Source organism: Haliaeetus albicilla, chromosome 2 (assembly GCF_947461875.1).
Source record: "Haliaeetus albicilla chromosome 2, bHalAlb1.1, whole genome shotgun sequence".
Classification (NCBI taxonomy): domain Eukaryota; kingdom Metazoa; phylum Chordata; class Aves; order Accipitriformes; family Accipitridae; genus Haliaeetus; species Haliaeetus albicilla.
Window position 1 is genome coordinate 44,774,218 of NC_091484.1, and position 27,898 is coordinate 44,802,115.

A 27,898-nucleotide genomic window follows, 5' to 3' on the forward strand; every position below is an offset into this window, starting at 1 on the left:
CCCGCGCGGTGTCGGGCGCAGACGGAGCGGAGGCGCCATTTTGCGCTGCTGCGGGAGACGGTTTGGGAGGCTCTGGCGGGAGGGAGGTGGCGGCGGTACCGGTGCCGATAGCGGTAATAATAACGGCAACAATAATAGCAGTACCGGTCGTGGGCACAGTTGCTGCTCGGGACTAGCGTCCCCGTTCGCCCAGCCCCGTGGCCAGGACTCTGCCGACATGAGCGACGTGGAGGAGAACAACTTCGAGGGGAGGGTGAGTGGCCGTCCCTACCCGGGCCGTGCTGAGAGGGGCGACCTGACCCGGGGAGGGTGGGTGGGGGCGCTCGTCTTCCTCCGGCCCGGTAGGGGTGGGGGCAACGCAGCTTGTCTCTAAAATGGCTTCTTCAGGCGCCCGAGTCTTGACTGGGCCGTGGGCAGCGCGCGTCCCTCTCCTCTCCCCGTCTCCCTCTTTTCTATTTTTTTTTCCTTCTTTTTTCTGCCCACCTGGCGCTGAGGAGCTGGCCCAGTGCGGAGCTGAGCTGCGCTGCCTTAACCCTCACACGCTTCCTCCTCCCATCACGTCTCTCCGTTCCCATCCCCCTCCGTCGGGATGCGGGCCCTGAGCTCTGGTGCTGCGGGTTCGCCTCCACCCTGCTAGCGCAGGTTTTTTCTTTATAAGAACAGGGCTTAGAGCGCTGCTGTAGCCCGGTGTTTCTCCCTGCTTCTCTCTTTATTTTCTTTCCTTCCCGTGATCTCGAGCCGCCCTGTTGTCCCGGCACTCTGTTGTCTGCCGGCCCTAGGCGTCGGGGTCGTTGCCTTTCCCCGTCCCCACTCTGCCTGCGGGCAGTGCCGGTCTCCCGGTCGTGGCTGGGAGAGCGCGGTCCCGCGCGGCGTAGCCGAGGCCTCCGCCCGCGTAAAAGAGGAGGGTCTGGGTCCTTTTGTGAGAGGTGCGCTGCCTCTTCCTGGCTGCTGGCCCGCGAACAGGATCTTCTTCGGGCCAGGTTTCCTGAAGCCATCGGGGAGGTATGGCCTTCGTTCTTAAACCGTTGAAACTCATTGATCACGTAGCTGAAGACTTTCTCTCAACAAGCTGCTGTGGCTTTGTAACCTTGTTAGGCCTGTTTCTTCTCTCCCCTCCGATTGCTGCGGTTTTTCATGCACACGTATGACCGGTCCCTTCCATCTTCAGTGGGTTTTTTTCTTAGTGATAATCAGGGCAAGCAGGAGTTAGAAGATGTTTGAAACAGGAATGAAATATGTGCTTTGTCCTCACTCCACTTTTTTTAATTTTGCAGAGATTTTTTTGTTGTTGTTGTTGTTCACTCTTTTAAGAGATTCTTTAGAGGAACACCTGAGCATCCTTTTGGTGACTTTCTCTGATGAATCAGTGACAGCAGCTTTGCAGTTGTATAGGGTTACTGCCTGGGGAAACAAGCAGTGAAATTTTGGAAGAGCAGTGTCACGTTCTAATAATTACTTTTACACTAATATTGGTACCCTTTTGTAGTGTTAGTTAAAAAAAAAAAAAGTTCCCTAGGCTAAGAGTGCTGGACCTGGCTGTGCAGTGACTGCTGCTGCTGCTTCCTCAGGTGAAGTGAACAAAATCTGTTCTTGTGTTGAGTGCTCGGACGAAGATGGCTATATAGCTAAGCTCTTTTCAGCTAAATAAACTAATCTCTGAAGGGAAAGCCAACTAAGTCTGAGAAGGTTGAGCAACAAGCATGCTTTGTTGTTAATTTTTTTATTTTTTCACTTCAATTTCCCATTTTACAGTAAGATTTATATTTTAAAAAATTATGTTCTTGTCTGTGTTCCCAGTGCGGTTTATTGTCAGGAAATATTTATGTTAGGTTCATCCACAGAACATTTGTGTTAGTTTCCTTGATGGATCTGTTGTTCATGTTACAAAGCTTATATAGCTGTGTGGTTCCAGTATTTCTGCATGCCGCCTTCTGCCAAATGTAGAAGTAAAATAATGTTTCAAGAGTATGTGAAGTCTGAAAAGTCCTATGTTGCAGTTTCTGTGACTGCTACTTCTTAGCTGGCTTGTTGTTTGGGGGTTTTTTTTTGTGGTGGTGGAAAATTTACCTGTTGGAAAGAGCTGCTGACCATGTCGAGTCTTCATTTGGAAAACTTCTATTCTTTTCTCTCCCTAACACTGGAATTTCTCAATCAATCTGGCATGTGGCAGTGTCTTGTCTAGTGGTATTTTTTTATAACTGAACATAATGGCAGGTACTTGATTCATTTATAATTTGGGGGGGTTGTGCTACTAATGAACATTTGTAAGCAGTTCTTTTTTGCTTCAGTAATACTTTTTTTGTTGGTGGTGCTACTAAAATACTTGAAATAAGAAATTACATTTTGGGCTGTAACATTGTAAATTTTATTTTCACTGAAAGTACTCACAGGCATAAAATTAAGCATGTGTAACTTCAGTGCTTTAGAGTTTAGCCTGTTTTTCCCAACTGGATAGAACTCTATTACGCACTGAATGTCCTGGTGCTTCATTTTGCTATATGCAGGCACATGGAACTGAGAGAGTATGGCATAAGTTTTCAGTGGGAGAAAGAACTGCATAAACTGGAAGAAAGTTTGTAAAGAACCTGCTTTCCTGGAAATTGCCACAAATAAGAATTCTGAGTACCCTTTCAGTTTTCTCCCTGCCCGTGCCCTCCTTCAGTTTAAATTCTAAATAGCGTGATGTGCTTTTAAAAAACTAAATGCCAAAGGAGTAGGGGAGTTTAAGTTTAGTTTAAGTCCTTTTATATTCTATCCATGTAGATGTATATTGTCCCAAAAGCACTTCAGTGAAAGTTCTTGAAAGCAGTGGTGAAGTCTGATACCAAGATGAAGGTGCTTATTGATACCTATGAAGTTTTGTCTTAGAGATTAGTGTTTTCCTGTTTTGCTTCTTAGTTTGTGAAGAAAAAATGTTTATATGTAAATAATAAGTCAGTTAAATTTTTTAATTTTCTCACAATATGAGCAGGAATTTTACCTTCTTTTTTAAAGCTTATTTTTTGCAGCATTAAGATACTGTCCATGTATATGCTTTGCCTCTAATTTATTATTTTAAAATCATAATGTTAATTAATCTGAACAGGAAATTTAGAATAGTAATGGAAATAACTTTCCAATGAGATTGCGTAATTTGCACTATTTAAAATCTTGTATTTCTAAAGTGTTGGGTAAAATAATTGTAGGCACTGTAGTGGTTTTTTTATTATTCTTGAGCTCATTCATTATTGGCTTTTTTTTTAAGCAAATGTTAATCAAATATGCTCAGACTAATTAACATCTGCTCTTGTTTTTGTGTCATTTTGTTTCAACTTAAGCAAGTTCTGTATTAAGAATGTGGCTGCTTGAACAGAAGAAATCCCCCCTCAAGCAAGCATGGTGATTTAATGGAAAGAAATTGACAGAAGAATTAGAAATACAGTGCATGTGCTAGAGCTAAGTTTATGGACATTAAGAAGAAAAAAAGATTTTAAGTTGTGCTTCTTACCCAGTGACTTGACTTTTGGAAAAGTTATAGGATTTTATCACCGTTGAATGTTCTTTGTGAGCAGATTAGACAAATGAGGCTTTTTTATCTTTTATTGCTGTCAGATGACAGGCAACCCTTATTTCCTTTCATATTTGTTGTTATTTCTAATAACACATTGCTCATTTGGTGTGCATTTTGTGATGCAACTTTATTAAAATGTTTCCCAGAGCAGTGAACAAGCTGGAGTCTGAACAAACCTGCACTTCAGAAGCTCCACTTGAACCTTTGATCGATTACTTTTTTGAGCTTCTAATAATGTTTGATTTCTGTAATCTTAAAAGTTTAGTAGTTTTCTACCAATATTAATGTGCTGTTTGTCTAAATAGATAAAACTTTTTATCAGAACAAAGATAGAACTCCATTTTAGAACTTCACATTGGTTGTCTTCCTTCATTCTAATGAGATGCCTCTTCTTGCTCTGTGCAGAATCTCACAGTGATCTCAGTCTAATAAAGCACTTGGAAGAAATATATGACTTTGCATGTGAGCCATCTTCTTGAAGGAAGTATGTGTAGTTCATCTGTATGCAAGCAGCTTTTGGATTAGCTTAACTGTGAATGTGTCTTGTATTTGCTTCATGAAGCTTGTATGCAAAATACTTAATTTCATACGTGTTCTAATGTTAGCTACCTAAATCTGATCAACTTTGAGATAATTTCTTTAGCCAAAAAAAAAAAGAGGGGGAAGTCTGTTTAGCTATTCTGTTCAACCTCTCCTGTAGTGGCAGTCTGCCACCTCTGTGGAAAGGAAGGCACGTTGCTTTCCATACCTTTTGAAATACAGGCATGACGATCTGCTTATGTTCAGGAGTTCTGCATTTGCTTGGAGAGTGTCGTGATCACCCTATGTTTTTTAATGACCAGTGTGGGAAAGAACATTTTTTCTAGAAGTCAGTTTTTTTTCTTTAATCAAGCTTAATAAATTCTAGATTGTTCTGGACCATGTCAGCTGCAAAGACTGGTCTTTTTGAAAACAAATTCTGTTTCCTGTCTTCCATATGTGACAAAGAAGTGACTACAGAACCCTCCCTGAAGAGGCAAATTTTCAAGCCTCAGTGAGAAGATTAACTTGTAATTTCAAAAAGTTTATTGCTGAAGCTTCCTCTTCCCTTTTTTCTTCTTTTTTTTTTCTTTTAATCAGAGCAGTATCACTGAGAAATACATAGTTTGCTGATAATTCCTGGCTTTTAAAATACATGTCTTCAAGATTGCGCAACTTATGAGTTGCTTTTTATATGTAAGCTTATGTATACTATTGAAGTATTTATAGAAGAACAGCTAATTAAGGAATCCATTTTATTTTTAGTATAGAGTGACAGAACATAGCATGAAGCAAAAATAATTTAACTGCTCTTGTGAGTTTCAGGGAAAGTTGGCAAATTTCTGTCAAACTGGTTAAAATGCAATCTTGTCCTTTCTCATAAATGAGATGTCACTAAATTGACAGTTTTAACTAGTGAACATAGGGTGCTGCTAAATTTCTGTTTCTTTTTTGACTGCTTATATTTTTCTTTCACCTTTATAAAGTTGGACTTCATTTATTTTTTTAGTTTGGGAAAGAGTTTTTAGTAGGATTTTTGTAAAGTCTGAACTATCATTTTGCTGGCTTAATGGTATTGCTAGACTAGTTGTCCTGTCCTTTTTTCACCCCATGTGTATTTCTTCTTAACAAGGTCAAATGAATTTCAACTGAAAATTCTGTGTGATTTAACGATTTTTTTTCTTCCCATTTCACTTCCCATGTTTTGCTGCAGAAAGCCTACCAAGCTTATTCAGTTCTTTTTTAGTGTCTCACTTTAAATTTTGATAGCCTTTCTGTCATACTCTGAAACAATAAGGTATGAGGTGAGGTAAGGCATGACAGAAGTTCAGGACAGAAGAGTGGTGTAAAAGAAAGAACAATTTCTGCCCCCCCCCCCCCATGTTCTTTACCATACCCTATTTTTGATAGGTAGAAAACTGAAAGAATGCTTAAGGACTTTGGCAATTCTACTTTGCATAGAAGTGTTTTGAATGCTTTTAAAATAGTAATTAATTATACTGGAAAGTAGCACTTCTTTTGAAGGATGCGAGGAAGATAAACAGTATCTGTAACTGGCATCAATTCTGTGGTTTAAACAGTTGTACCAGTATGGATGAAGTGCATTGACATGACTGATGTCTTGCTCAGCTGGATCATCTAAAGTTGTTGATAGTTTTTCAATGGCTGGGTTTAGGTGATCCGGAGGTATTGTGGGGTGGGGGGGAGGGGAGATATCTTTTCCATACCACTTTGTTCCCTGTTCTTTCTGGAAGGGAGAAGGTAGAAACGAAAAATACTCCACAGTCCTCTCTTTAAATGCTTCTAGCTGTGCATCTTCTTATCCAAAGAAACAGTAACTGAAGCTGCAGTCTCTAGATTTTGTATTTACCTACAATAATTTATTTGGCTGCAAGTTCCACTTCTTGGTGAATCATTAAACCCATTTCCTGGTATGTATTTGAGGAAGCCACCAGATCTTATTCTGAGGAAGCATGCTGTTATGATTGAGATTTTTTTTTAATTATTATTTTAGGTGGGGGTTTTGGTGTAGTTTTTGTTTGTTTTTTTAGTTTTGCCCTGGGAAAAGTGTTATTGACAGATGTAGCATTTGTTTGGAAAGGCAAGTCTGATCTGAAGAATGTTAGGATCAGCTGACTAGCTGACTGTCTTTTACTACAGGCTGTAGTGACAGCAAATCTAGATAGTTTGACGTAGTCACAGTGAGTATCTGCCTATAAGTTTGCAAGGGTGAAAGTAGTGACTGGAGAGTTGCATAATAAAAGCAAAGGCATTAAAATACATGCTGTTTTGTGAGATGGTTGTGGGATAAGAAGCTGAGTTTAAGAAATGCAGTCTTATCTGTGGCCCTGAAATAACTGAGGATCTTTAGAACAGAAAGATAAGGAAATGCTGAGGATCCAGAGAGAAATTTTAGTCTTTTCTCTCTTAAGCAGTATTTAAATTAATTTCTGTGATAACGATAGAGCTAAGATCAGAATGTACAGATTGCTTAAAGACTAGTATAGAATTGAGATATTTTAATGCTTCGGATAACAGAGGTGTCTATTTTCTCTCACTAAAGATGACTTAGTAAGAAAGAATGTTAACTTTAATTTTCTCATTCATATTGCAGAATGAATATAAATTGTTTATGCAGAACAATTGGGTTGGTCTGTGATACAGACCAAGATACAGCTTGCTAATTATTTCCTTATAGTAGGAAGTAGAGGAGGAAAATTCTTTAAAATCTCCCTTTGTGACTCCTTGAAGCTCTGAATCTCTTAATCCCTGCCTGTAGTCTTGCTGATATAAATCTTACTAGGTACTTTTTCAGCATCATCCTTCAGTCCTTAAACTCTTCCAGATTATTGTGATTCCCTTAGTCTCTCCTTTTGAAGCACTGTAGGAGATATAACTAGGTGATCTATGTTGCATCAGAAGATGAGATGTAATTGCCTGCCAATGACAGACACAGTATGCAACTGCTAACAGGTAATCTCTCTTTAGCTGCAGTATACATCTACAGTTACTTTGTTTGAGGAAGTTTGAAATGTGCAAGAACTTACCCTGTCACCTCTGTCACTCCAATTTTAAAGTCATATGTTTGTGAATGCAAGCCCCTAAAGGGCTTAAACAGATAGTTCCAAAAAGACTTGACCTACATGAAATGTAACATTTGCTTTTGGCAACTTAATACAGATTCATCCTCATAAATGATACTATTTAGAAACTCTATGGGCGGTCATGCTTCAGTTGACTTGATAAGGACACTAAGCTAACTTTTACATTGTATGGGAGTGATTGGGTTCTTGGTGTTTTTGGCACCTCCCAACACCTCTAGATTGTGCAGTATCTGGTTTTGGGGTTTTTGTTTTGTTCAAGTTTCCAAAGTTCTTGTTGTTTAAGAATTGATCTTTCAAGTGTAAAAAGTATGGACAACACAGTATCCTCATGAAGGAGTGACTGAGGAGAGTGAATTCTTTGTCTTTTTATTGAAGGATGTTTTCTAAATCTGAATGATGTCGCATTAAATGTTTTTCTATATTGTTGATCACTTTTACGAGAGAGGGAAGTAGAAATAATTCCCAGATAAATTGGTAATTGTTGTAGGGGCTGAAGTGTAAAGGGAAGAAATAAGGAGGCTGTCAAACAAGAGTACAAAAACAGGCAAGGTGATTAAAAAGCATGTTAGTGGTTCTAAAAGGAAATGTATTTTTTATAGTGAACAGTAGATTTCAAATGTAAAAATAAAAACACCAAATAAAATTTGGTAATATTTAAGTGCACATACATCCTTTCATTTCAGTGAAAGTCATGTAGCTAGATCAGCAGATAGCCAGCTTAATAAGGGTAACCTGTAATGCAGACCTGATTATATGGTCCACATGTTATAGCCAAGCTTTGAATTTGGCCTTCATTGATAAGTTTGGCAGGTCTGTCATCCTAATAGGTGATATTCTTCATGCATCCCTTGTCCTTTTTATTGCGGTAAAGGGGAAAGGTAGTGGAGCTGTAATACTTGGTAGTAAGGAGTCTCTCAGGTTCCATTTCCGGTGGATTTATAGTCTTGACATGTGAGGACAGCATCCTTTGAAAAGAACTTCAGCCCAAAGTACCAAAGAGTTTTAACTGTAAAAGAAAATGCAAATCTGGACATAGGCAGACTAAGAAATAAATGGAGAAAAACATTGTGAGGACAGGCAGGAGGAGAAATGATGCAAATAAACATGAAATGTAGCGCCTTGCTATGCATTTTTTTCATTAAGAATTTTGCACATTTTTTGCAAAGTTACAGATGTATATAGCTTACTATTCTGTAGAGCTTTTTATAGCTGAGCTCCCTAGAAATGCTGTACACTATAAAATGTGAGGAAATCATTATCTGCTCTTTGTTTGCTTGTTTTCCTAGTTTTTCTCTTGTGTGCATTACCATGCAAGAAAAAAACCCTCCTGTCTACTTTTATTGGATTGCTTTGAACTGTACTATTATACATCTTGTTTTATATGGTTTAAGTTGTATGCAAGGAAAACAGGATAACAATGAGGAAGAAAAAGTAGGAAGAAAAATAATTTGTGTTGCATATATCTATGTGCATGTATTATGCGAGTAAGTATGTGCATAGATAGGTTTTGACTGGAAATCTTTGGCCATTCTGTTGAACTGAGAGTGTCTTAGTAATAATGTTTAGGAGTAGAATTTGTGATGTTCGATACTGAGATAGTTATTATTTTAGGGGGGAAATCACTGATATCAATACTTTTAATATATTTGTGCTAATTAGTTGTTAGTGTATCTGTGTATCTTACCAAAAAATATGAAAGGGGAGGAGGGTAGCTTTGAAAATACAGTAAAACACTGAGAAGTCAGTAAGCTCATTGTTAGAACGTAGACACTTATACAGTTTTAAAGATATTTAAAAAAAAAAAAATTGTTTTATAAAATAGTTTCTTGCACTTTACCTGCTGGCTTTTCAATTTGGTAGATAACATCTGAACTCCAGCAGAGTTTTATAATCCCCACGTGCTTAAATATACTAAATGTTCTTTTTCCATTAAGGTTAATGTTCGTGAAGAAATTGAAGAGTTTTTTCCAAGAATGTGGAAGATAAATCAAGATAAAAGAAGGCTAATGAAAAGTATTAAAGATCAGAAAATTAAAATTGAATGGGGGAAAAAATTGAACAGAAGATTGGTCAGATAGAAGCACTTGAATATTTTTTTAAGGCTATAAGGAATTGTTTGAATTGGGGAAGAATACACGAAGTATGAAAAATGAAAAACTCAATGAAGAATGAAGAAAAGTAGAAAGCAAGAGTGAAGTAGAATTAAAAGAATCTGGAAGAATGAATGGGTCCTAGGTTAAGTAAATGTATGGTTTATGTTCCAGTGTCTGTATGATCAAGTTGTAGATGAATTTGCATGATTACTTAGTTAATAGAGAATTGGTGATCTGGTTCAAGCAGGGACCTATTTGAGGAAAGCATACAATATTAACAGTGGGTTAGCAAAATGAAATTTGTTTTGGAGGGTATTGCCTAACCATTTGTTTTTCAGGAGCAATCAATGTAATAGAATTCTGTACTTTAAATGTTAGGAGTTAGGCATTTATACAACCAATACCATTTTTAATACTGTCTTTTTTGTTAGGAGTCTCGCTCCCAGTCAAAATCTCCAGCTGGGAGTCCTGCTCGTGTAAAATCGGAGAGCAGGTCAGGATCTCGCAGTCCATCGAGGGCTTCCAAACATTCTGAATCGCACTCTAGGTCAAGGTCAAAATCAAGGTATGTCCAGGAAGTTGTTCGTGTTAATTCGGTGTTACTGCTTATGCCTGTTCTTTTGGTACATTGATGAGATTTCTTCTCCCCTTGTTGTAAAAATTTTAAACCTTCTGGGGTGTATTAACAGGGCTATGTTAATTTCCATGTTAGTGGTTATATAGGTGGACAAAGTTGGGGAAAGATTCCATAAGTAATAAAGCATGGATATGAATAGAGAAAGTAATATAAATAGAAGAACTAATGTAGAAATCACAACTAAAATTTGTAGGTTTATCTCTTCCAGAAGAGAGAGAAGGGATTACATGTCAATTCTGTAAAAGCTCCTGCCTCCTTCCCACAAAGTCTTTTGGGGGGAAACTCTTGTGTGGACTTCTCCTTTAGGGAAACAAAGAAAAGTCAGGTGAGAATTGCAGCAAGGTAGTCTGGGTTAGATAAAAGGAGTAAGCTGTGTAACTGCTGGAAATGTTGGAAGATGCTACTTGGGGAAGTTCTTGACATTCCTTCATTGGAGGCTTTAAAAACAAAATCTAGGCTTTAAAAACAAAATCCAAAACCTACAGCTTATATTGGGCATGGATAGCTTCTAAATTTATGGGAACTTTAAGATGTAAATTCATTTTTCGATGCTGCACGTTTCTTCTCTGTCCTTTTCTACCCCAAGCACGTGTGTGCAGAGTGCTCTGTTCTGAGAGACCTTGCTCAGAACACAGGAGGAATGTCTGTCTTTTTTTCTCCAAAGTTGTCATAAATATTACCTGGCTTATACTACCTATGTTCTCTCTTCCCTTGTACCGTTATACTGGTGAAAATGGGGAGAGCTACTGAATCCTTCTTTCATCAATGGAGAGAGAAACCAGAAAACAGCATTTGTAGCTCTGGAGGGGGAAGAGGAATTGCATGGTATTATGTTGCTCCTCCTCCCCAGTTCTTGGGAGAGATCAGTAATCTATCTTCCCTATTATACACTTTATACCAGGGCAGCCAAAAAAAAGTTACTGTGCTCTGAATTCCCAAAGTTCAGCCTAATGTCATAGCTTCTCTTCTTGCAATGTTTAGCCAGATAACTAACTACCTGTTGTTAGGATATAATGCCCATATGAAATCATGCAGCTTTGATGGGATGATGCCTGTTTAGAACTGTGCTTATCATTGGCTAGATGACTGCAAAGAAATGCTTGAGGAGTTAAGCAGGTGGTTTTTCCGTCTTGAATAATTTTCAAGCCTAGGTGAACTTCATTTGTAGATACTGCAGTGCTGCTAGATCTTTCCATTTTTCAGCCAAGACAGTGTTTTACAGCGTGGCATATCTGGTTTCTGTATCATCATGCAAGTGTTAGTTACATGTGCAGTCAAGCTGATAAAAGTCAAAACTTTGAACTTCCCGAAAACTGTCATGTATATAATCTTCATTGTATGCCAGAAGCACTCTTACAGAGTTAAAAATGATGGTACCAAGCAGGTTATTAGAGATCCGTGCAATCTTTAGATGTGCAAGATAGGAGAAACTTAACTATTTTAATTGTAGAGAGCCTCTAAAAAAAGATTTTTCCCTAGGAAATGTGAGGCTTACAATTCAATATGTTGTGTGCATATGACCTAACTAAAAGCTTTCTCTTTGTTGAAGATCCAGGTCCAGAAGACATTCGCACAGACGTTACACTCGTTCCAGATCCCATTCCCATTCTCATTCTCATAGGAGACGTTCTCGAAGCAGATCGTACACACCAGAATACCGTCGTCGAAGGAGCCGTAGTCATTCTCCAATGTCCAACAGGAGAAGGCACACTGGCAGCAGAGTATGTCATCAAGGCTGAGTATCAACAAAGCAATTGCTGCTTACATCAGTGTAGTCCAGGTTACCCGCAGGCTGAATTTGACCTGTTGTCTTGTCACTGAAGGATACGGGAATGTGGGGGGAGGTGTGGGGAAGCAGTCTCTCTCCTTAACAGTTGGGCACTTATTTCTTGGGCCTGCAACTGGCAGGGCAGTTGTAGAAATTCATTGAAAACTGTACCATTGCAAGTCAGTGTGTGCAGATGGGTTGACATCTGCTTCTGTCTGCTGTAGAAGTTGAACCCTTCTGATTTTTCTTTTTGTTACAGTTCCAAGTATATGTACCCCTTGCAAAAACGAGACTTTTTCTGTGTATGCTTGCAACCTGACAGTATTGATAAGATTGACTAGATGATCTAAAGAAGAAAATTCTCAAGTGTTTGTTTGTTTACAACATACAGCATAGTATGTTGAAGGTTGCTTGTGATTTTATACCTCTGAGTAATTAATTTGGTTCAACTTGAAGAAATAAACCCATGTGCTACTAGCTAATGTGTAAACCTTAATAGACTAGAAAATTTATGGTTATGAAAAGGATCAGTAAGCCTCTTGAAATGCAAATGAGAAGTATCTCGGTATGGGCAGAAGGAAGTATAGATACACCAACCAAGATCTGAGATACTAATCATTTTTTCATTCTGAGAGATTTCTCCCAATTGCTGCCTTTATAATCTGTTTCAGTGCCTTAGCTTCTTGTTCCACATCACTTCAGGCTGATCTAAATGAGTGCTGTTACATACAGGTCTGCCTCTTCCTTGGTGAGGGCTGTGGTACTTTTCTTATCCTTTTAATTCTAATCTGATATAGTTTCTCCAAATTTTTTACTAATCCTGTCAAAAAGAGTATAGTTTTTTTGCAGGCTTACCTTGGTGAAGCAGCTCACCAGGACTAGATAATACCAATGTGAGGGAGAAGACAGGAGTATGTGGAAAAGGGCAAGACTACAGCAGTGCTAACGTACAGTAGCTTAAGCTGTTGTGAAGCAACATTCATAGTTACACTTTTTTTGGACTGTTGCCAGTGTGTAATCATGATGTAGTAAATATGAATCTAATGTCTTGAAAAATTGGCAGGAATAACTGAACTTCAAAAGGGTTAGCTGATTTCCTGGTGAAAAATGAATTAATCCACTTCACTACTTTAGGAAATATTAGAATATTTTGCTCTGTGAAGAAGTCTTTTTGCCTTGGAAATGACTCTGTGAAACACAAAAGTCGTTTTCACAGTGAATTTCACGTTAATTCTGAGGAGTAGTTCTAGCAGTGTCAAAAGAAAACTTAAATGAACCAGATTTGAATCGCTTCAATAGCGAGGTCCTAAAGACACCAGGAAAATTGGTAGCAATTTTGCCACCTCTGATCTTGTAGAGAGAGCTTGCATACTGTACTGATGGGAGGCAGTACAAAAACCTAATATAAAAACTGTCTTTTAGTCCTCCACAGTCAGTTTAGCCCTTCCAGTAGTGATGTAACTGTCACTTGTCACTTGGGGTGTGCAGACTGATTCTCAGTACTTATCTTGCCTCAGAAAAGGTAATAGGGTTTAAGTGTTGCTTAGGGTGTGCAGACTGATTCTCGGTACTTCCCTTGCCTCAGAAAAGGTAATAGGGTTTACGTGTAAGGGGGATGTAAAAAAAGGACAGCACTGATACGTACTATGTGGAGGGACTTGTCCAAATAATGGTTTAAAAGACAAGATTTCATTAGACTCACAAGAGCTTTGGTAATATAAGGCATATAGCTGTTAATGCCACTGAATTATCAGATAGGTTGAAATATGGAGTAAAAAAGAAATGTATACCTGTATAATTAAAACTTTCAAATGATGAACTGCCAGATTTTGTTGTGCTCTTCAGCTACAATAAGGAATTGTAGAAGATTCATGTCTTGAAACAAAAGTTTGTACTTTGACAAATGGAAGGAAACTTCAAATATATGAGTAGTTTGAGCATCTTATTTTCACAGTGGATTCCTGAACAAAAGCTCTGAAAAGAAAATGACAGAAGATCTAAACCTGTTCATTCTTTGAATTGGGCTGAAGGGCAAACTCTGAGGCATAAATTACAGTGCATCAGTGGCTTTGAAAATCTGAAACTGAAATATAAATTTCAACTGTGTCAACTTCCAGTTACTATTTTAGCAGAAACATTCAATCCCTATGCCTGTTGCTGCCATTTTAAATTGCTGTATCTAGTATAACAGGTGCCAGAAGCTGAGAAAATGTTAATTTTGATCAAAATAATTCTTACAGTGGAACTGGCATTAGATGGATGCTCGGGCACATAGAGAAACTTTGAACTTAATAGAGTACAATTGTACAATTTCATATTTTACTTCCTTTAGTTGAAGTGAAATGTGTTAAGTAGATCTGTATCCCACATCATGTTAAAGAATCAAGAGTCTTGCTCTAGAAAAGTGTGCATGCTTTTGGATTACAGTTTCACAGAACTGGCCTTCAACACTTTTTACTATCTAGGTGAAAGAAGCAGGTGATTTTCATCCAGTTTACAAGTGGAAAGAGATAAACTTCCAAATGTAAATATTGACTTTCAATATAGTTGGATAGGAAATGTTGAGAGGGGAGGAAGTTTTGGTAGAAGCTAAATTATAGTTCAACTGTCTGTGCTTAGGAGCCTAAATGCATTAGTGTGTGCAACTGGAGGTAGCGTGCACTCCTTAGCACTAGTGGTGGCCGTGCAGAAAGGCTGAAGGGGGGAATTCAGGCTGGCTGACCTTTTCTTAGCATAGACTTGTATGTCATGTCTGCAGCTTGTTGATGATTCAAGTCTGAAATACTGATAAAATAGGTTCCTGTTATTCTGTAGCTTTTCTCTAATCAGAATGCTTAATTTTTATCAACTTGAGTTTTTCACCAACATGAGTTCATCTTTGTCCATTTTCTGAAATAAAAATCATGAAAGTAGTTGCTTTTCGAAAATACTTTACAATTGGAATGATAACTGAAGTGTTAAGCTTTGTAATAAACTATGTTTCGTTTTCCTCAGATTAAAAATTTTTAATTTTTTTTAATAATTGGGAAATTTTGATATAAGAATGTATAACTTGCTTTTTTGAAACTTAATTGGAGTTGAATGTTTGTCTTACCAGGCTAATCCAGATCCTAATACATGTCTTGGAGTGTTTGGTCTCAGTTTGTATACTACTGAGAGAGATTTGCGTGAAGTCTTCTCTCGTTACGGGCCATTGACTGGTGTCAATGTGGTTTATGATCAACGAACTGGACGATCAAGAGGATTTGCTTTCGTTTATTTTGAGAGAATTGATGACTCTAAAGAGGTAAATTCATGCTTTACTACTTTTAACAGGTGTGCTCTTTATGCATTGTCTTCATGAATATCTCTGTTAAAAAAACAAAACACATTTTTGAGTGTGTATTCATTAGCAGGTTCTTGCAGTGAGATTAATTAAAAATATTGTTCAAATAACATGGCACTTTTAAACAGATAAAGCATTTTAGTTCTGTGTTAAGGTGCTTGGGCAAATTTTGAGCATGAGCTGTCTGTATTGAATCACTAATGAGCCTTGTGCTTTGATTTTAGTCTGTTACTTCAAAATGAAAGTAAATCTTTAGACAGACATAGAAGATTCCTAGTATTCTTTAAGCATTTTGAAAGTTAACTTTTCAAAGTAGTTTTCTCTATCAAAATTCTGAAGATTCTCTTTCCATTTTCTTCTCTAAAAGCATGTCATCGTGCATTTGAAAAGTAGTGAGGTTTGTCTTAATTTGTGCCTTGGTCAATGACATTGCTAGTTATATGGATAGCTGTTTACAACTGGGCTGAGTTGTTAGTATAATTGATCTGTAAGGAAAGAATCAAATAATATGAACAGCAGCCTGTGTTATGGTTTACCACAGTAAGCAGTACTTTTTTTTTACCTGTGTAAGGATACTGTGAGCTTTACTACATTTACTGAAATTTGTAGATGAAATTGCTATTAAAAGTAAAGACATGCTTTTCAAAATTTTTTTTTTCTTGAAGCCTTCACTGTGGGATTGTCTCTTTCTTTTGGGCAAACTGAGTCACAGACTTCAAGCATCTTGCTTATGGATTAATAGTCTTGGGCAGATGTTTCAGATTTGCTGTTTGATTCTTTTTACATTTGATAAGTATATTCATAATGCTTGGATATGACTCTTCTCACTTAACATTGAGGGGAGGGAGGGTGACAGCTGTGGAACCTACTATCAGTAGCTGAAAAATGAAAACTGATGCTAGTTGATGATACTTTAATGAAGAAAAAACTTTTATGGATAACTTGTTGAACTAGACTCAGTTTTGATCTTTGATTTCTGGTATGATCCAACAGAGAATCAGTTTGTGAGAAGAGTAGGGTTTGTAGATGTATATATGTGTGGTTGTTGCAGGTTATACAGGTAAGTAAAAGGACAAAACTTTCTTTAGTGTCCCTTCTGTGTCTTCCTACTACCACTTGGACATGTTGAGAGAGGAGTTAATGGGGTGGATGGCTGTATATCCATCTTCAGTGGCCTATTCCCTTCTAACTTTTAACCTTGTATTTCTTTGCACTCTGAGTTAAGTGGGATTTTGAAAATGTAACTGTTTCGTAGAACATTTAACATCCAAAATATTTGCATGGTATTTCTTGTCACGTTCATGTGCCAGTCTTACGAAGTTGTAAAACAGACACGTCTGTGGAAGTAGGGTTTTTTCCTAGTTGCCGTGGGCAGTGGTCATGCATGACACCACACATTTCTTAAAATGTTCCGTGTAAATAGCATGAAATAATTTGTTTAGTATAAAGCTGGTTTGGCAGATACTACAAAACTGGAATGCAAGGGGGGAAAAAAGGGGGGGGATGTTACTTGCAGTCAGAAATACAGAAATAAAGATGAGCACCTTGAGCAGGAACTGAAATAATTGGGAATGTAATTAACCCCCTTTTTTTTTCTCCCCAGCAGGCTAGTGCGGGTAGAGGGGGAAAGGATACAAAACCTCCCAACACTTGGAATTTACATAACTGAAATCCTTTGGAAAAAAGGACATAAGAAAAACTTTTTTTATTTGACTTATTTCATGGGGCTTGAGGACAGATTTGAAAATGGCAATAAGTGGCAGCTAGTGTAGAAAAAGGGGATGTAGCTATAGGTGTGAAACTCTGTGACAGGCCCTGTAGAAGAACACGGAAGGACATGAAGTAGTTCTCTGTGTGGAAGATAGGTCAAATATGAAAAATTGAGCATGCATAAAAGCAATGACACTTGAATTACTTTTGTTCTGAGTAAACCTTTGCTCCTAAACAAACAAAAAAAACCCCCACCCCAAACAAAACCTCAAAACCCTCAACACCCTAAGCATCCATATAAAGAGAATATAAAACTCTAGATGAGATACTGAACTAAATTCCAGCCTTTTTAAAGCAGTCATAGATGGATTAAATGTGTAGAACTTTACAGAAAAATGAGGATTTCCCATCATCTTCACTATTGTCCTTTCAAGAGAGGTAACACGGGGAAGCCTCTCAGCTGACATGTTGTCAAACACTGTTAATATTAAATTTGACACCAAATGAATTATGAGTAGTTATATTTAAACTTTCATAACTTCGTTTAAGGTAGGTCAGTATCAGTATTGTATGGATTCTGTTGCAGCTGAAATACCTCAGGATCTTTGTCGTCACTGGTTAGAGATGCAATGTTTCTAGTTCCATATGGTGGTAGAGACATTTTGAATTGTCAACTAGCTCGATGTTGTGGAAATCCATAGACAATGTAAAATAGCATTTCTTAAAGGTGATACTTAAAGGGGCAGTAGTAAAGCTTATTTTCACTTAAGCTGTTTTAGACTTTCAGAACTTCACATTATGACAGCATAGCAGCCTTGTCTTTAGCTCTTTGATTCTTTTGGTTATAAAGAGGGGCAGAGGTTTAGCTTTTGATAATTACTAGGTAGAGCAGCTGTCAGAGCATCACAGTAGCTTCAGTCATTCCACCTTAACAGGACTGGGAAAGAAATGTTGGATGCATGTATCCATTCTAAAGGAGATTTCTCATGGAATCTCTTCTACTCTGAAACTCTACTGAGATTGAGATGAAACTTTATGGTCTGACAGAAGGTTCCTTTTCCGTCAAATGTCTTTATTGCAGTGGTCTAGTGTTTGCAAGATGGCACTTGACTAGACTAACATTCTGACCCATATTGAAGATGCTCATGGACACTGGCTTTAGTTCAAAGTGTGATAACAGACAATAAATGTTGAGGATTGGTGGTGGTTTGTCTAGAAAACCTGAAGGTTTGCTGTGCTAATGTTCAGTGTTCTTGTTCAAAGCCTATTTGAAAAGCTTATGTTATTATCTACCTTTTTCTAGAAGAAAGGGTATTCTCTCTTAGGACTTATGGGTGTAGTGGTGTTCATTTTTTGTGAAGTTATGTTGTTGTTTTTAAAAAAAAAAAAAAAAACAAAAAAAAACCAACACAAAACTTTTCTAAGTAATATTTGGTGTTGCTTTTTTGCCTTGTGCGTTGCAGTGTCTTGTTCTTATGTTAGCCACCCTTCTGCTAAGTCTTCAGAACCACATATGCAATGATAGGCAAAGGGCAAGATCTATAAACATCTGTTGAAGACCTGTTTCTCAAGATTGGCATTCTTTCTTATATAGTTCTTGGTACTGGCAACACTGGCACTGAGCCAGTGTTTTAATATTGCAGTTCTGCAATATTTTTGCTAAATTATAGAGGATATTCACCTGCCCATCACATTAGGATTTTCTTCCTCTGTTTAGGGGAACACAAACTTTTATGTACTAGGATGAGGGGAAAAAAAAAGTTGGGTGGGGGGATTGATTATCTCAGGGTTAACAATAAATTGAGAGGATTATGAGTAAAAAGTGCTGGCTGTTCTAGGGAGATGATTCTTACTACAGTTACCAGGGATTTCATATGCCATTATTCAGCTTTTCAGTAACTCAGAATATGAAGTATTATTTGTTTGTTAAACTGAGGCTACTGTGAATGTACTCTGTGTCTGTAGCAAGAGCTCATCTGAGAAGCATTAGCTACAGCAGCTGTTGGCAATGCTCAATTTTCTGTTTTCTAATGCTAGTTATATGCTCTTTACAGTTTTGACCATCTTTCAGAACCATTTTCTGAAGTAGTATTCATTAGCAATCAAGATAAAGTATATACAGACAAACTGAAATATTAACATAATTCAGTTGCCAAAGACCGGAATAATAACAGGGTTTATCATTTTAATTTGCAAGACATTTAATCTGTGGTACAAGCAGGCCAGCTTAGAAGCATCATTATTGACCAAAACTTATCCCATAGCTTGTTAAAGAAATGCTTTAAGTATTGTTTGTGGTATCAAAAGGGACCCTTGATATACCAGAAAAGAACACAAGAAGGTCTCAGATGTTTGGAATTACAAGTTACAGACTTCTGGAGTCTCTGAAATACCATGAAATTGCTAATACTTGCAGAAACATATCCAGTTACTCATTCTGGTTCTCTAAAATCCTGTATTTCTTGACTCTGAAACTGTTTAAAGTATGCTTTAAAGAGAATACATTTTAATCAATAGATGTTTAAGCTCAGAAAATTATATATTAAAAATTATCATTGACAATAATTCTAGTAATATTTTAAAAAATAAAACCTTGAACTACACCATATAAATTGACTCTTGTTCAAAGGTGAAAAGGACACTTGAATTCAACTTGGCAAACTGCAGTAAGTGTAAAAAGCTGGGTTTCTTAATTTCTTTTTTTCATCCTGTCAGATTTTGAATATTTTTTTTTTTCAGAATGTCCTTTCAGATGTCCTCATTTAAATCCAGACCTGAACTATTGATATCGGTGTACTGGGGGGAGAAAAGCTAATCTATTATGTCTGTTCATCCTATGCTGTACCTGTGATACAGTGGAGATTGTTTTTATTTGTGGTATTAAATAGAATATGGGAAGCACTTCAGGTAAAAAAACAAACAAACTGTCATGGTTTAACCCCAGCCAGCAACTAAGCACCATGCAGCTGCTCACTCACTCCCCCCGATCCAGTGGGATGGGGGAGAGAATCAAAAAGAAAAAGGTAAAACTCATGGGTTGAGATAAGAACAGTTTAATAGAACAGAAAGGGAGAAACTAATAATGATAACAATAATAAAATGACAGTAATAATAAAAGAATTGGAATATACAAAACAAGTGATGCACAATGCAGTTGCTTACAACTCGCCAAATGATGCCCAGTTAGTTGCTGAGCAAGTGGTTTCCCCCTGCAGCTCCACTCCCCCCAGTTTATATACTGGACATGATGTCACATAGTATGGAATACCCTTTGGCCACTTTGGGTCAGCTGCTCTGGCTGTGTCCCCTCCCAATTCCCCGTGCCCCTCCAGCATTCTTGTTGGCTGGGCATGAGAAGCTGAAGAATCCTTGACTTGGTATAAACATTACTTGGCAACAACTGAAAACATCAGTGTGTTATCAACATTCTTCTCATGGTGAACTCAAAACATAGCACTGTACCAGCTAGTAGAAAGAAAATTAACTATATCCCAGCCAAAACCAGGACACAGACAAGCCCCCCAAAAAGAGAGTATCTTATATAGTTATTTTTATATCATGAAAATACATTTTCAGAATGAGTCCAAACATAAATTGTTTGTTTGACTATTGAAGTGTATTCAGTCTGTATGTAACTAACTTCGATGTGACATTACTGAAGTAATTCAAAGCAGTTAGGTGCAGTTGAAATGAAGACTTGATGATCTTCTGTACAATGCAAATGGTATTTTGAAGTCCATAGTAGAAATGTAAAGTAACTGTGACATTAACTCTTCCAAGTCAAGTTTTCTCCCTCCCTTCTACCTGCTTTTCCCCTTCCCCAAGTGACCAAAGGGCAGGTTGCAGAAGTTTCCCATGTTATTTCCTTGTCCAAGCTGCTCTTTGTGGCATTATCCAGATTGAAAGATTATTTAATTTCTTTCAGTGAATTCTTGATTGCTAAACTAATATCAGTCATCTGTGTAAGTTTGTGCATATAATTAAAAGTTCAGTGTTTCAAAACTTGTTTTACTCCACCTAAATGCTAATACATGTACAAGACAGCTGTCATGGTTTAACCCCAGCCAGCAGCTAAGCACCACGCAGCTGCTCGCTCACTCACTCCCCCCACCCCACCCACCCAGTGGGATGGGGGAGAAAATCGGGGGGGGGGGGGGGGGGAGTAAAACCCGTGGGTTGAGATAAGAACAGTTCAATAGAACAGAAAAGAAGAAATCAACAATGACAATGATAACACCAATAAAATGACAACAGTAGCAAAAGGACTGGAATGTACAAATGATGCGCAGGGAGGGCAACTGCTCACCACCTGCCGACTGACACCCAGTTAGTCCCCGAGCGGCGATCCTCCCAACCCCACTCCCCCCAGTTCCTATACTAGATGTGATGTCACATGGTATGGAATACCCCTTTGGCCAGTTTGGGTCAGCTGCCCTGGCTGTGTCCTGTGCCAACTTCTTGTGCCCCTCCAGCAATCTTGCTGGCTGGGCATGAGAAGCTGAAAAATCCTTGACTTTAGACTAAACACTACTTAGCACCAACTGAAAACATTAGTGTGTTATCAACATTCTTCTCATACTGAACTCAAAACATAGCACTGTACCAGCTACTAGGAAGACAATCAACTCCATCCCAGCTGAAACCAGGATAACAACACTTACTGTAATAAATATCAAATGAAATTGAAATCTGTTGAATTTAATGCTTTCTTTCTAACTGTTTTGAGCCACTGGAGGCTGTGATCCTGTAGTCTGGGAACTGCTCATTTGTTCAAATTATTATCTGTAAGGTGTTTGACAGTTTTCTTACTATAGATAGGCTGCTGTAGGTTTAAAACTGTCATCTAAGATCGAATTATTACATGTGCTGTTCCCAATCCTCATTTTCTGTTTTCTGACTCTAAACATATAGATGCGTATTCTGGCCTGCAAAGTCAATTTTTCCTTAGAATTTGCCACCAAAACTAATAGTATGTGTTTATAGGAATCCTGTTTGCTTGCTTGCTTACTGTCATCTTGCAAAAGCCATGCAAGTCTTTTAGCAACATTCACTTGTTTGAAGGAAAATCCAGGTTGAGATAAAAATGGACTATTGACAGTTAAAGGCTTCTAGAGGGTATTGTGTGTCTTAAATCCCAATATAATTTGTTTTTTCTCTTGAAAATGTTTCATTTGATGGTCTGGAAAATACCCTTCTATCTCTTAAACAGTATTTGAGAGTGTCTTCTGCATTGTTAGAGTGAATGTGCAATTTTTTTTCCCTTTGACATTTAAGTGTTCTTAACACAGCATTCATGCATACCCAAAATGAGCAAGAAAAGCAAAGTGAAATTTGTTTTGAACAACAAGCTAGTCTAATAAAATGGACAAATCCAAAATTTTATTATAAACTTTTAATTCTAATGAAAACACAAAAATGTCAGTAATTAGAATCACCAGCATGTTTTACAGCCTTTGCAGAAAATAAATACTGTTGTATCACTTGTCTGAAACCAAGTTTTCAAATAGGGTTTTTAGTCATATTGCAGCAGTTGTTAGTTGATACTGTCAACTTAAGTATTTTGTTTCAAAAACTTGAGATGTGCACATTAAGAATGATGCAGAGAATTTGAAAAGATCTTTGGAAGGAATTTCCAGTTGCTAATGACTGAATGTGAGTGATACATACTATCAGTTATTGTTGGATTCATAATGGCTTACTGTAGGTTTTGGCTTTTCTGCATTTGGGGAATGCAGTCAAAACTGTAAAAGTCTTTGTTATGTCTGTATATCTATTAAAGATTTTGATTATTTTAAATTTTTTAGTTGGCAGTTGTTGCTGGCAGCTGTTGAAAACTAAGAAAATTAAAATTTTAATATTGTGTAGGTCATTAGACATTGTGACCAGGATGTGTGTTTCATGCAGACTGGTAACTATGAACTATCCACTGAAACGTAACACATTTCTTGGTACTTCCAAAACAAACAGTCATGTCTTAAAATTCACTCTTCATCTGTCTTGCTGGTACGTTGCTCTTCTCTGTACTGCTCCCTATGTCAAAGAACTCTTTCTCTTAAAAGAGGTGTTTGTTCTTTTAACTAAGATAGATACATGTGCCAGATGTTCTGGATTTGAGGTGGCTTCTTGTTAGCTAAGCTTATTACTCTGCAGGTTGTTGATCAGACATGAAAATGCCATGAGGCAGAAAATTCCCTACCTTTCAAGATAACTGGTATATTGCTGCATTTCCAGAAAGATGCTTTTCATCATGAAGCTAATTTTTCAGCAAGCTATTTGCAGCATTCATTTTTAGGTTTGTGCACACATTAATTCCTAGGATGTGTGCACAGATTTATTTTAATTTAGATCATCCTTGTGGAACAAGACTTCAAAAAAAAAAAAAGTCTCAAGGCTAGGAAGCTAAAGCTAATGATCATGTTTTATTCACAAAACATACTTTAGTGTATGTTGAAAGACTTGAAATGCACTTTGGCTCTGCCTTGCAGTTGGCTAAATGTAGTTGTTAATTTTTTTGTATGGGAACAGAACTCACTAGGTGGCGATATAGTATAGTTATAAACAGCATTATTAAAACACAAACGAAGTGTAAAGAGGTTAGTGATAATTCAGTCGCTTCCCCTTTGGGGACATCACAGTTAAATCGCATGGGTGTCAGATTTTTGTTTCCTCTATAACTTGTGTGTTAATTCAATAAGGTTCTTGTTAGAGAGCTGCAAAAAGTTACGTTTCTGAATAGTTGTTTGTTTCATTGTTTAAAAAAAAAAGGGGGGGGGGGAAATGCTCTACTTAGAGGCACCTTCATTTTTTGAGGTTGTGTATTGTTCCTCACAGTTAAATAATAGCAAAGTGATTACTCAAGATTGTAACAGTGTCACTTCTCCATACATGAAAAATAAAAATAATGTTATGTGCTGTGCTTAGTGTCATGAACTAAGTGGTGTGCACTAGTATTTCAGAGATCCTAGAAGACCTGATGAAGGGATCAAAAAAAAAATTGCTTTGTAAACTTTAATAGCTTTTAAGTTCAGCATTAACTGATTGTTAAATTCTTAAGGTTGTGGGTTTGTTTTTGTTTGGTTGGTTTTTTTAAGTTACTGTTGCATGAATTAATTCTCGAAAGTACACTGTGCTCCTTTGAAAAACTATTTTCATGATTCTGAGTTTGTGAAAGGCCATTGTATTGATTCTCAAAGACTAGAGAAGCAGGGGCTAGAACACCCAGTGAGTGTGTGCTCGGGCTGCCGGCGGGTCTGAAGGCACAGGCTTCTCAAGCGCGGACCCTTATGTGTATCGCTTTAGTGAGCTGCTATTGTGAGAGTGAGTGGGGAGGAAGGTTGTAATTAGGTATCCATGTAGGCTGAACCCGCCATTTTACTAAGCTCTGCTGGAGTAGGTCCTTGTAAGGGAGATGGCAGGAGGCTGGGAGAGCATGAAATGGCAGCCGACTAGCAGTAATCCGGCCATATGCACCCTACAGGAAGCCACTGTTTTGCACAGCTTTTGAATCCGCCCGTCCCCTCTGGGTCAGAGACGGCGGTAGGAAAGATGCAGTTTTCAGAAAAAGCTGTTTTGTCTTTCAGTTTACCTTTCTGATGGGTAGAAGACAAACTCTAGGGAAAATGTTAGTGGTTAGCACCGTGCTGTCTTAAGAAGGAATTGCGTGTCACATTACTCTGGCACCCCAGCGCAGTCCTGTAACACTGCCGGCAAACAGGCCAGGGGACAGAGATGAGCCATTCGCCACAGTGGGGCACTAGTAACCAGTCTAAATAAAACAAGTTCAGGGTTTGTTTTTATGATGGAAAATAATGTGTTTTGTGCATAGCCATCCATAGTTACCCATAGGTTGCAGGTTTCATGTCCCTGTTCCTTGTCTCTCCTGCAGGCAATGGAGCATGCAAACGGTATGGAGCTGGATGGCAGGAGGATTCGGGTGGATTATTCAATCACCAAGAGAGCACATACACCCACCCCAGGCATCTACATGGGCAGGCCAACGCAGTAAGGATTCATTCATTTCCTGTAATGGGACTCAGATAGATTTAAACTGGATGTTTGGAATCTGGTTGAAGAAATACTGCTACAGATACCTTTTTGAAATTTTAGAGTTATGCCAATTGTATTTTATCACAAAGTTATTAATATAAAGAATGTGTTACTGTGGTTCACATACACTACATACAGTAGGATTTAATAGTATATTGTATCTTTATTTAAAAATACTGAAGGAGTTATTTTTAAAAAACACGTACTCAGCACGGTTGGTTAATGTACGCTTAGCTTACTGAAGTACTAAGGTGCTCATTTACCTTTGATTTTGATGGGAATTAGGCTCAAATCCCTGGTGGGTTTTCTGGGGTTTTTTGAAGGTGTTTTTCTTTAAACGTTTCATTGTTAGATTTTTTTCATGGCATAGTCTTTAAGTGTCTGGTTTACAAGAACACTTAAAAAAAGCTTTTAAATAATTAAATCAAGATGAAGAGTAGATATCTGAAGTAATTTTTTTTGCTTTTTTCCTAATAGCAGTGGAGGAGGTGGTGGCGGTGGAGCAGGTCGTCGCCGTGACTCATATTATGATAGGGGGTATGACAGAGGATATGACAGATATGAAGAATATGACTACAGATACAGGTACCTAATTTTTATTTCTGTAGGAGTAGTGGACTTACTGGAAAAACTGAAAAGTTAGGTGGCAGAAATGTTACTCAGTTTGCCACAAGATTCTGCATACATGCTTGCTATGTGTTAAAGCTGCACTACATTAGGTTTAGTGGGATAAAAGTAGTCGTAATATTCAGTGTTAATGTAATTCAGTTATACAGTAAACAGTTGGGCAAGGGGTTAATGTTGCTACCTGAAGGAGGTAGAGTATGTGCCCTATGAATCTAGTGGACAGATAGAAAAGGAACTCATTTTTCCATGCTGTATATAGAACGAAGGACAGCTGATACACAGTGCTGATTAAAAAGGGGTTATTTGTAGATGGGATTTTTAATGCTTGACATTTCATAAGCATCTCACTGTTTTGAAAGTTATCTAGTTTCAGAGAATGTTGTTCAACAAGAATTGTAGGCATGTGGAAAAGCACTTAATGTGTTTGAAAGGCTAGTGAGAGTTTATTAAATTCTTTGTCTGGGAATATCTTGCAGTTTTAAACACATCAAATAGAGAAATATAAAAGCATTTGTTAAAACTGTAAGCCACGGCCAAATAAAGCTGAAATCATTCATGCAGGCCAAGTCTTTCAGTGCTAAGGAAATAGTTCTGTTCTGTAGAAGTGATGTGAATAAGGCTTCTTTCATAATGGATGTTGTTGGGTTTCTTTTTTAATTGCCTTTAAAGGAGACGATCACCATCGCCTTATTATAGTCGATACCGATCACGATCAAGATCCCGTTCCTATAGTCCAAGTAAGTAAATACAAGTGAATAAATAGAATCTGGCTGTCTTAAACCACGTTGTACCTAGTACTAATCGATCAATAGAAATTCTGAATGTGAAAGCAAAAAAGCTGGGCACATTAAAGTTGAGATGTGTGTACAATTAGTTTATAGTAATTGTGTTGTCTTTTTTTTTTTTTTTTTTTTTTCCTTCCCCCCCAGGGCGCTACTGAAGATCAGAAGAGTTACAGTTGAGGACATGATTTTTAAATACAAAGCTCAGATCTTAGCTTCCCTACTGCTCTCCCTCCCACCCTCCCTTCCTTGTCCTCCATCCAGCTCTTTTACAAATCTTTGGTTCATTTAGAATATACATTTTTTCAGTTGAAGTATTCCTGTTTTCCATCCCTCCTTATTCTAATACTCTTAAATATTGTAATTGTTGTAGTTTTTGTGTAGTAAAACATCTTAAGCAAAATGAAATAGAGAACCCAAAGTGCTGATACATTTTGGAAGTCATTCCTATTTTGTTTTTTAAACAATTGGACTCCTGACTAATCAGAAGAGAGCATTGTTATTTTTAAAGCTTGCATGTCATACGTAGTATACACACTCAAGATACTTTGATATAAACCTGCATTTCCAAGTAACTCGTTAATCTTTCTGTTAAAATGTTTACCTATTACTTTGATAAACAAGTAATGACTTTGAGCCTTTTCTGTAATGACAAATTTACTTAGATAGTCATGAACCAGAGGATTTTTTTTTTTTTTTTTTTGTCAGGTAGTTGCTTTGAGTGTAGACTCTTTGAGCTAGAGCAAAATTTGGTTTTTGACTGGGAAAATAGATCCTTGTACACTCAGTTAAGGCTGTGTTTTATAGATAAAGTTTCTGGATTGCTACACAGTGGATAACATTTGAAGTTAAAATTGTAAAAATCCTGGGGTTTTTATTGTACTTGTTTGAATATTTCCCCTTAATCGGTGCAGGAATAAAAATATTTATTGAACATAGCAATTAGTTATATAATTTGCTGTTCATTAAAAAAAAAAACAACAACACAACAAAACCCACCAACTTTTTGGTATTGCAATAATGATTAAGCAAGTTTTGTTTCTAGTCCTTTTTGGAGTTTTGAAAGTATGGATGGAAAAACCTACAACTACATGTAAACCTTTTTTCCCCTCAATAAAAGTTGATTCCACTGAGATGTGGTTTCTTGTCTTTTGTTCTGCATTTTGTGTCACCTTGGAATATAGGTTAAACAAGACTTGGTATTGCTGTATGTATAATAAAGTCAGCATTGATCTGTCTTCTCAGGAGCCTTGTCTTCCCTGAGAATCAGCATGTGGTAATGTGGGATGGCTGAGCAGAGTGGGTAACCCAGCTTTCTCTTGTGCCATCTTTGGCACTTGCTGGAGTCGTGGTGAGGTGGTTTAAGGAGAAAAACACTATTGACTTTGTTGAGATTTCTGGCAAGTTTTTGCCCTCTGAAATAACTCGCCATGTGGCTGGTTGAATGTTGATGTTGGCACAGCAAAAGGAATAGGACTACAAAGCCCTCACAGCAGAAATCATTTCATCCTGATTGTCAGAGAATGCCAGCAAAAGAGTTTGTCATAATTTTAAGAGGGTAAGCATGTGAAATGTAATTTTGTTAACTATTTCTGAATGTCAGTGCCAGGAACTATTAACAAGTAATTAAAAGAAACACTAACACACACCCAGCTATTTTAAAAGCTTGATACAATATACCAGGAGAAATTGGTGACAAGTTCTAACTTACTGGTTATTTCTCAATACTTTATATCC

At 37.6% G+C, this 27,898-nt stretch overlaps 1 protein-coding gene across 6 annotated transcripts; it reads left to right on the top strand.

The window, feature by feature from the left end:
- Positions 1–27,294, top strand: TRA2A (transformer 2 alpha homolog). 6 transcript variants are annotated; one of them, XM_069773325.1, is made up of 9 exons: positions 2–253; positions 9,108–9,419; positions 9,698–9,831; positions 11,453–11,624; positions 14,769–14,957; positions 24,592–24,707; positions 25,230–25,337; positions 26,049–26,116; positions 26,309–27,294. In XM_069773325.1, exons 4-9 carry the CDS (start codon positions 11,592–11,594, stop codon positions 26,317–26,319), a joined length of 525 nt encoding a protein of 174 aa, XP_069629426.1. In that variant the 5' UTR covers positions 2–253; positions 9,108–9,419; positions 9,698–9,831; positions 11,453–11,591; the 3' UTR covers positions 26,320–27,294. The 6 variants fall into 6 exon arrangements, with proteins under 6 accessions (XP_069629394.1, XP_069629400.1, XP_069629426.1 ...); XM_069773319.1 differs by adding an exon at positions 3,956–4,034 and having other exon boundaries at positions 15–253; positions 9,108–9,831; XM_069773293.1 differs by lacking the exon at positions 9,108–9,419 and having other exon boundaries at positions 1–253.
- The last annotated feature ends 604 nt before the right edge of the window (positions 27,295–27,898 follow it).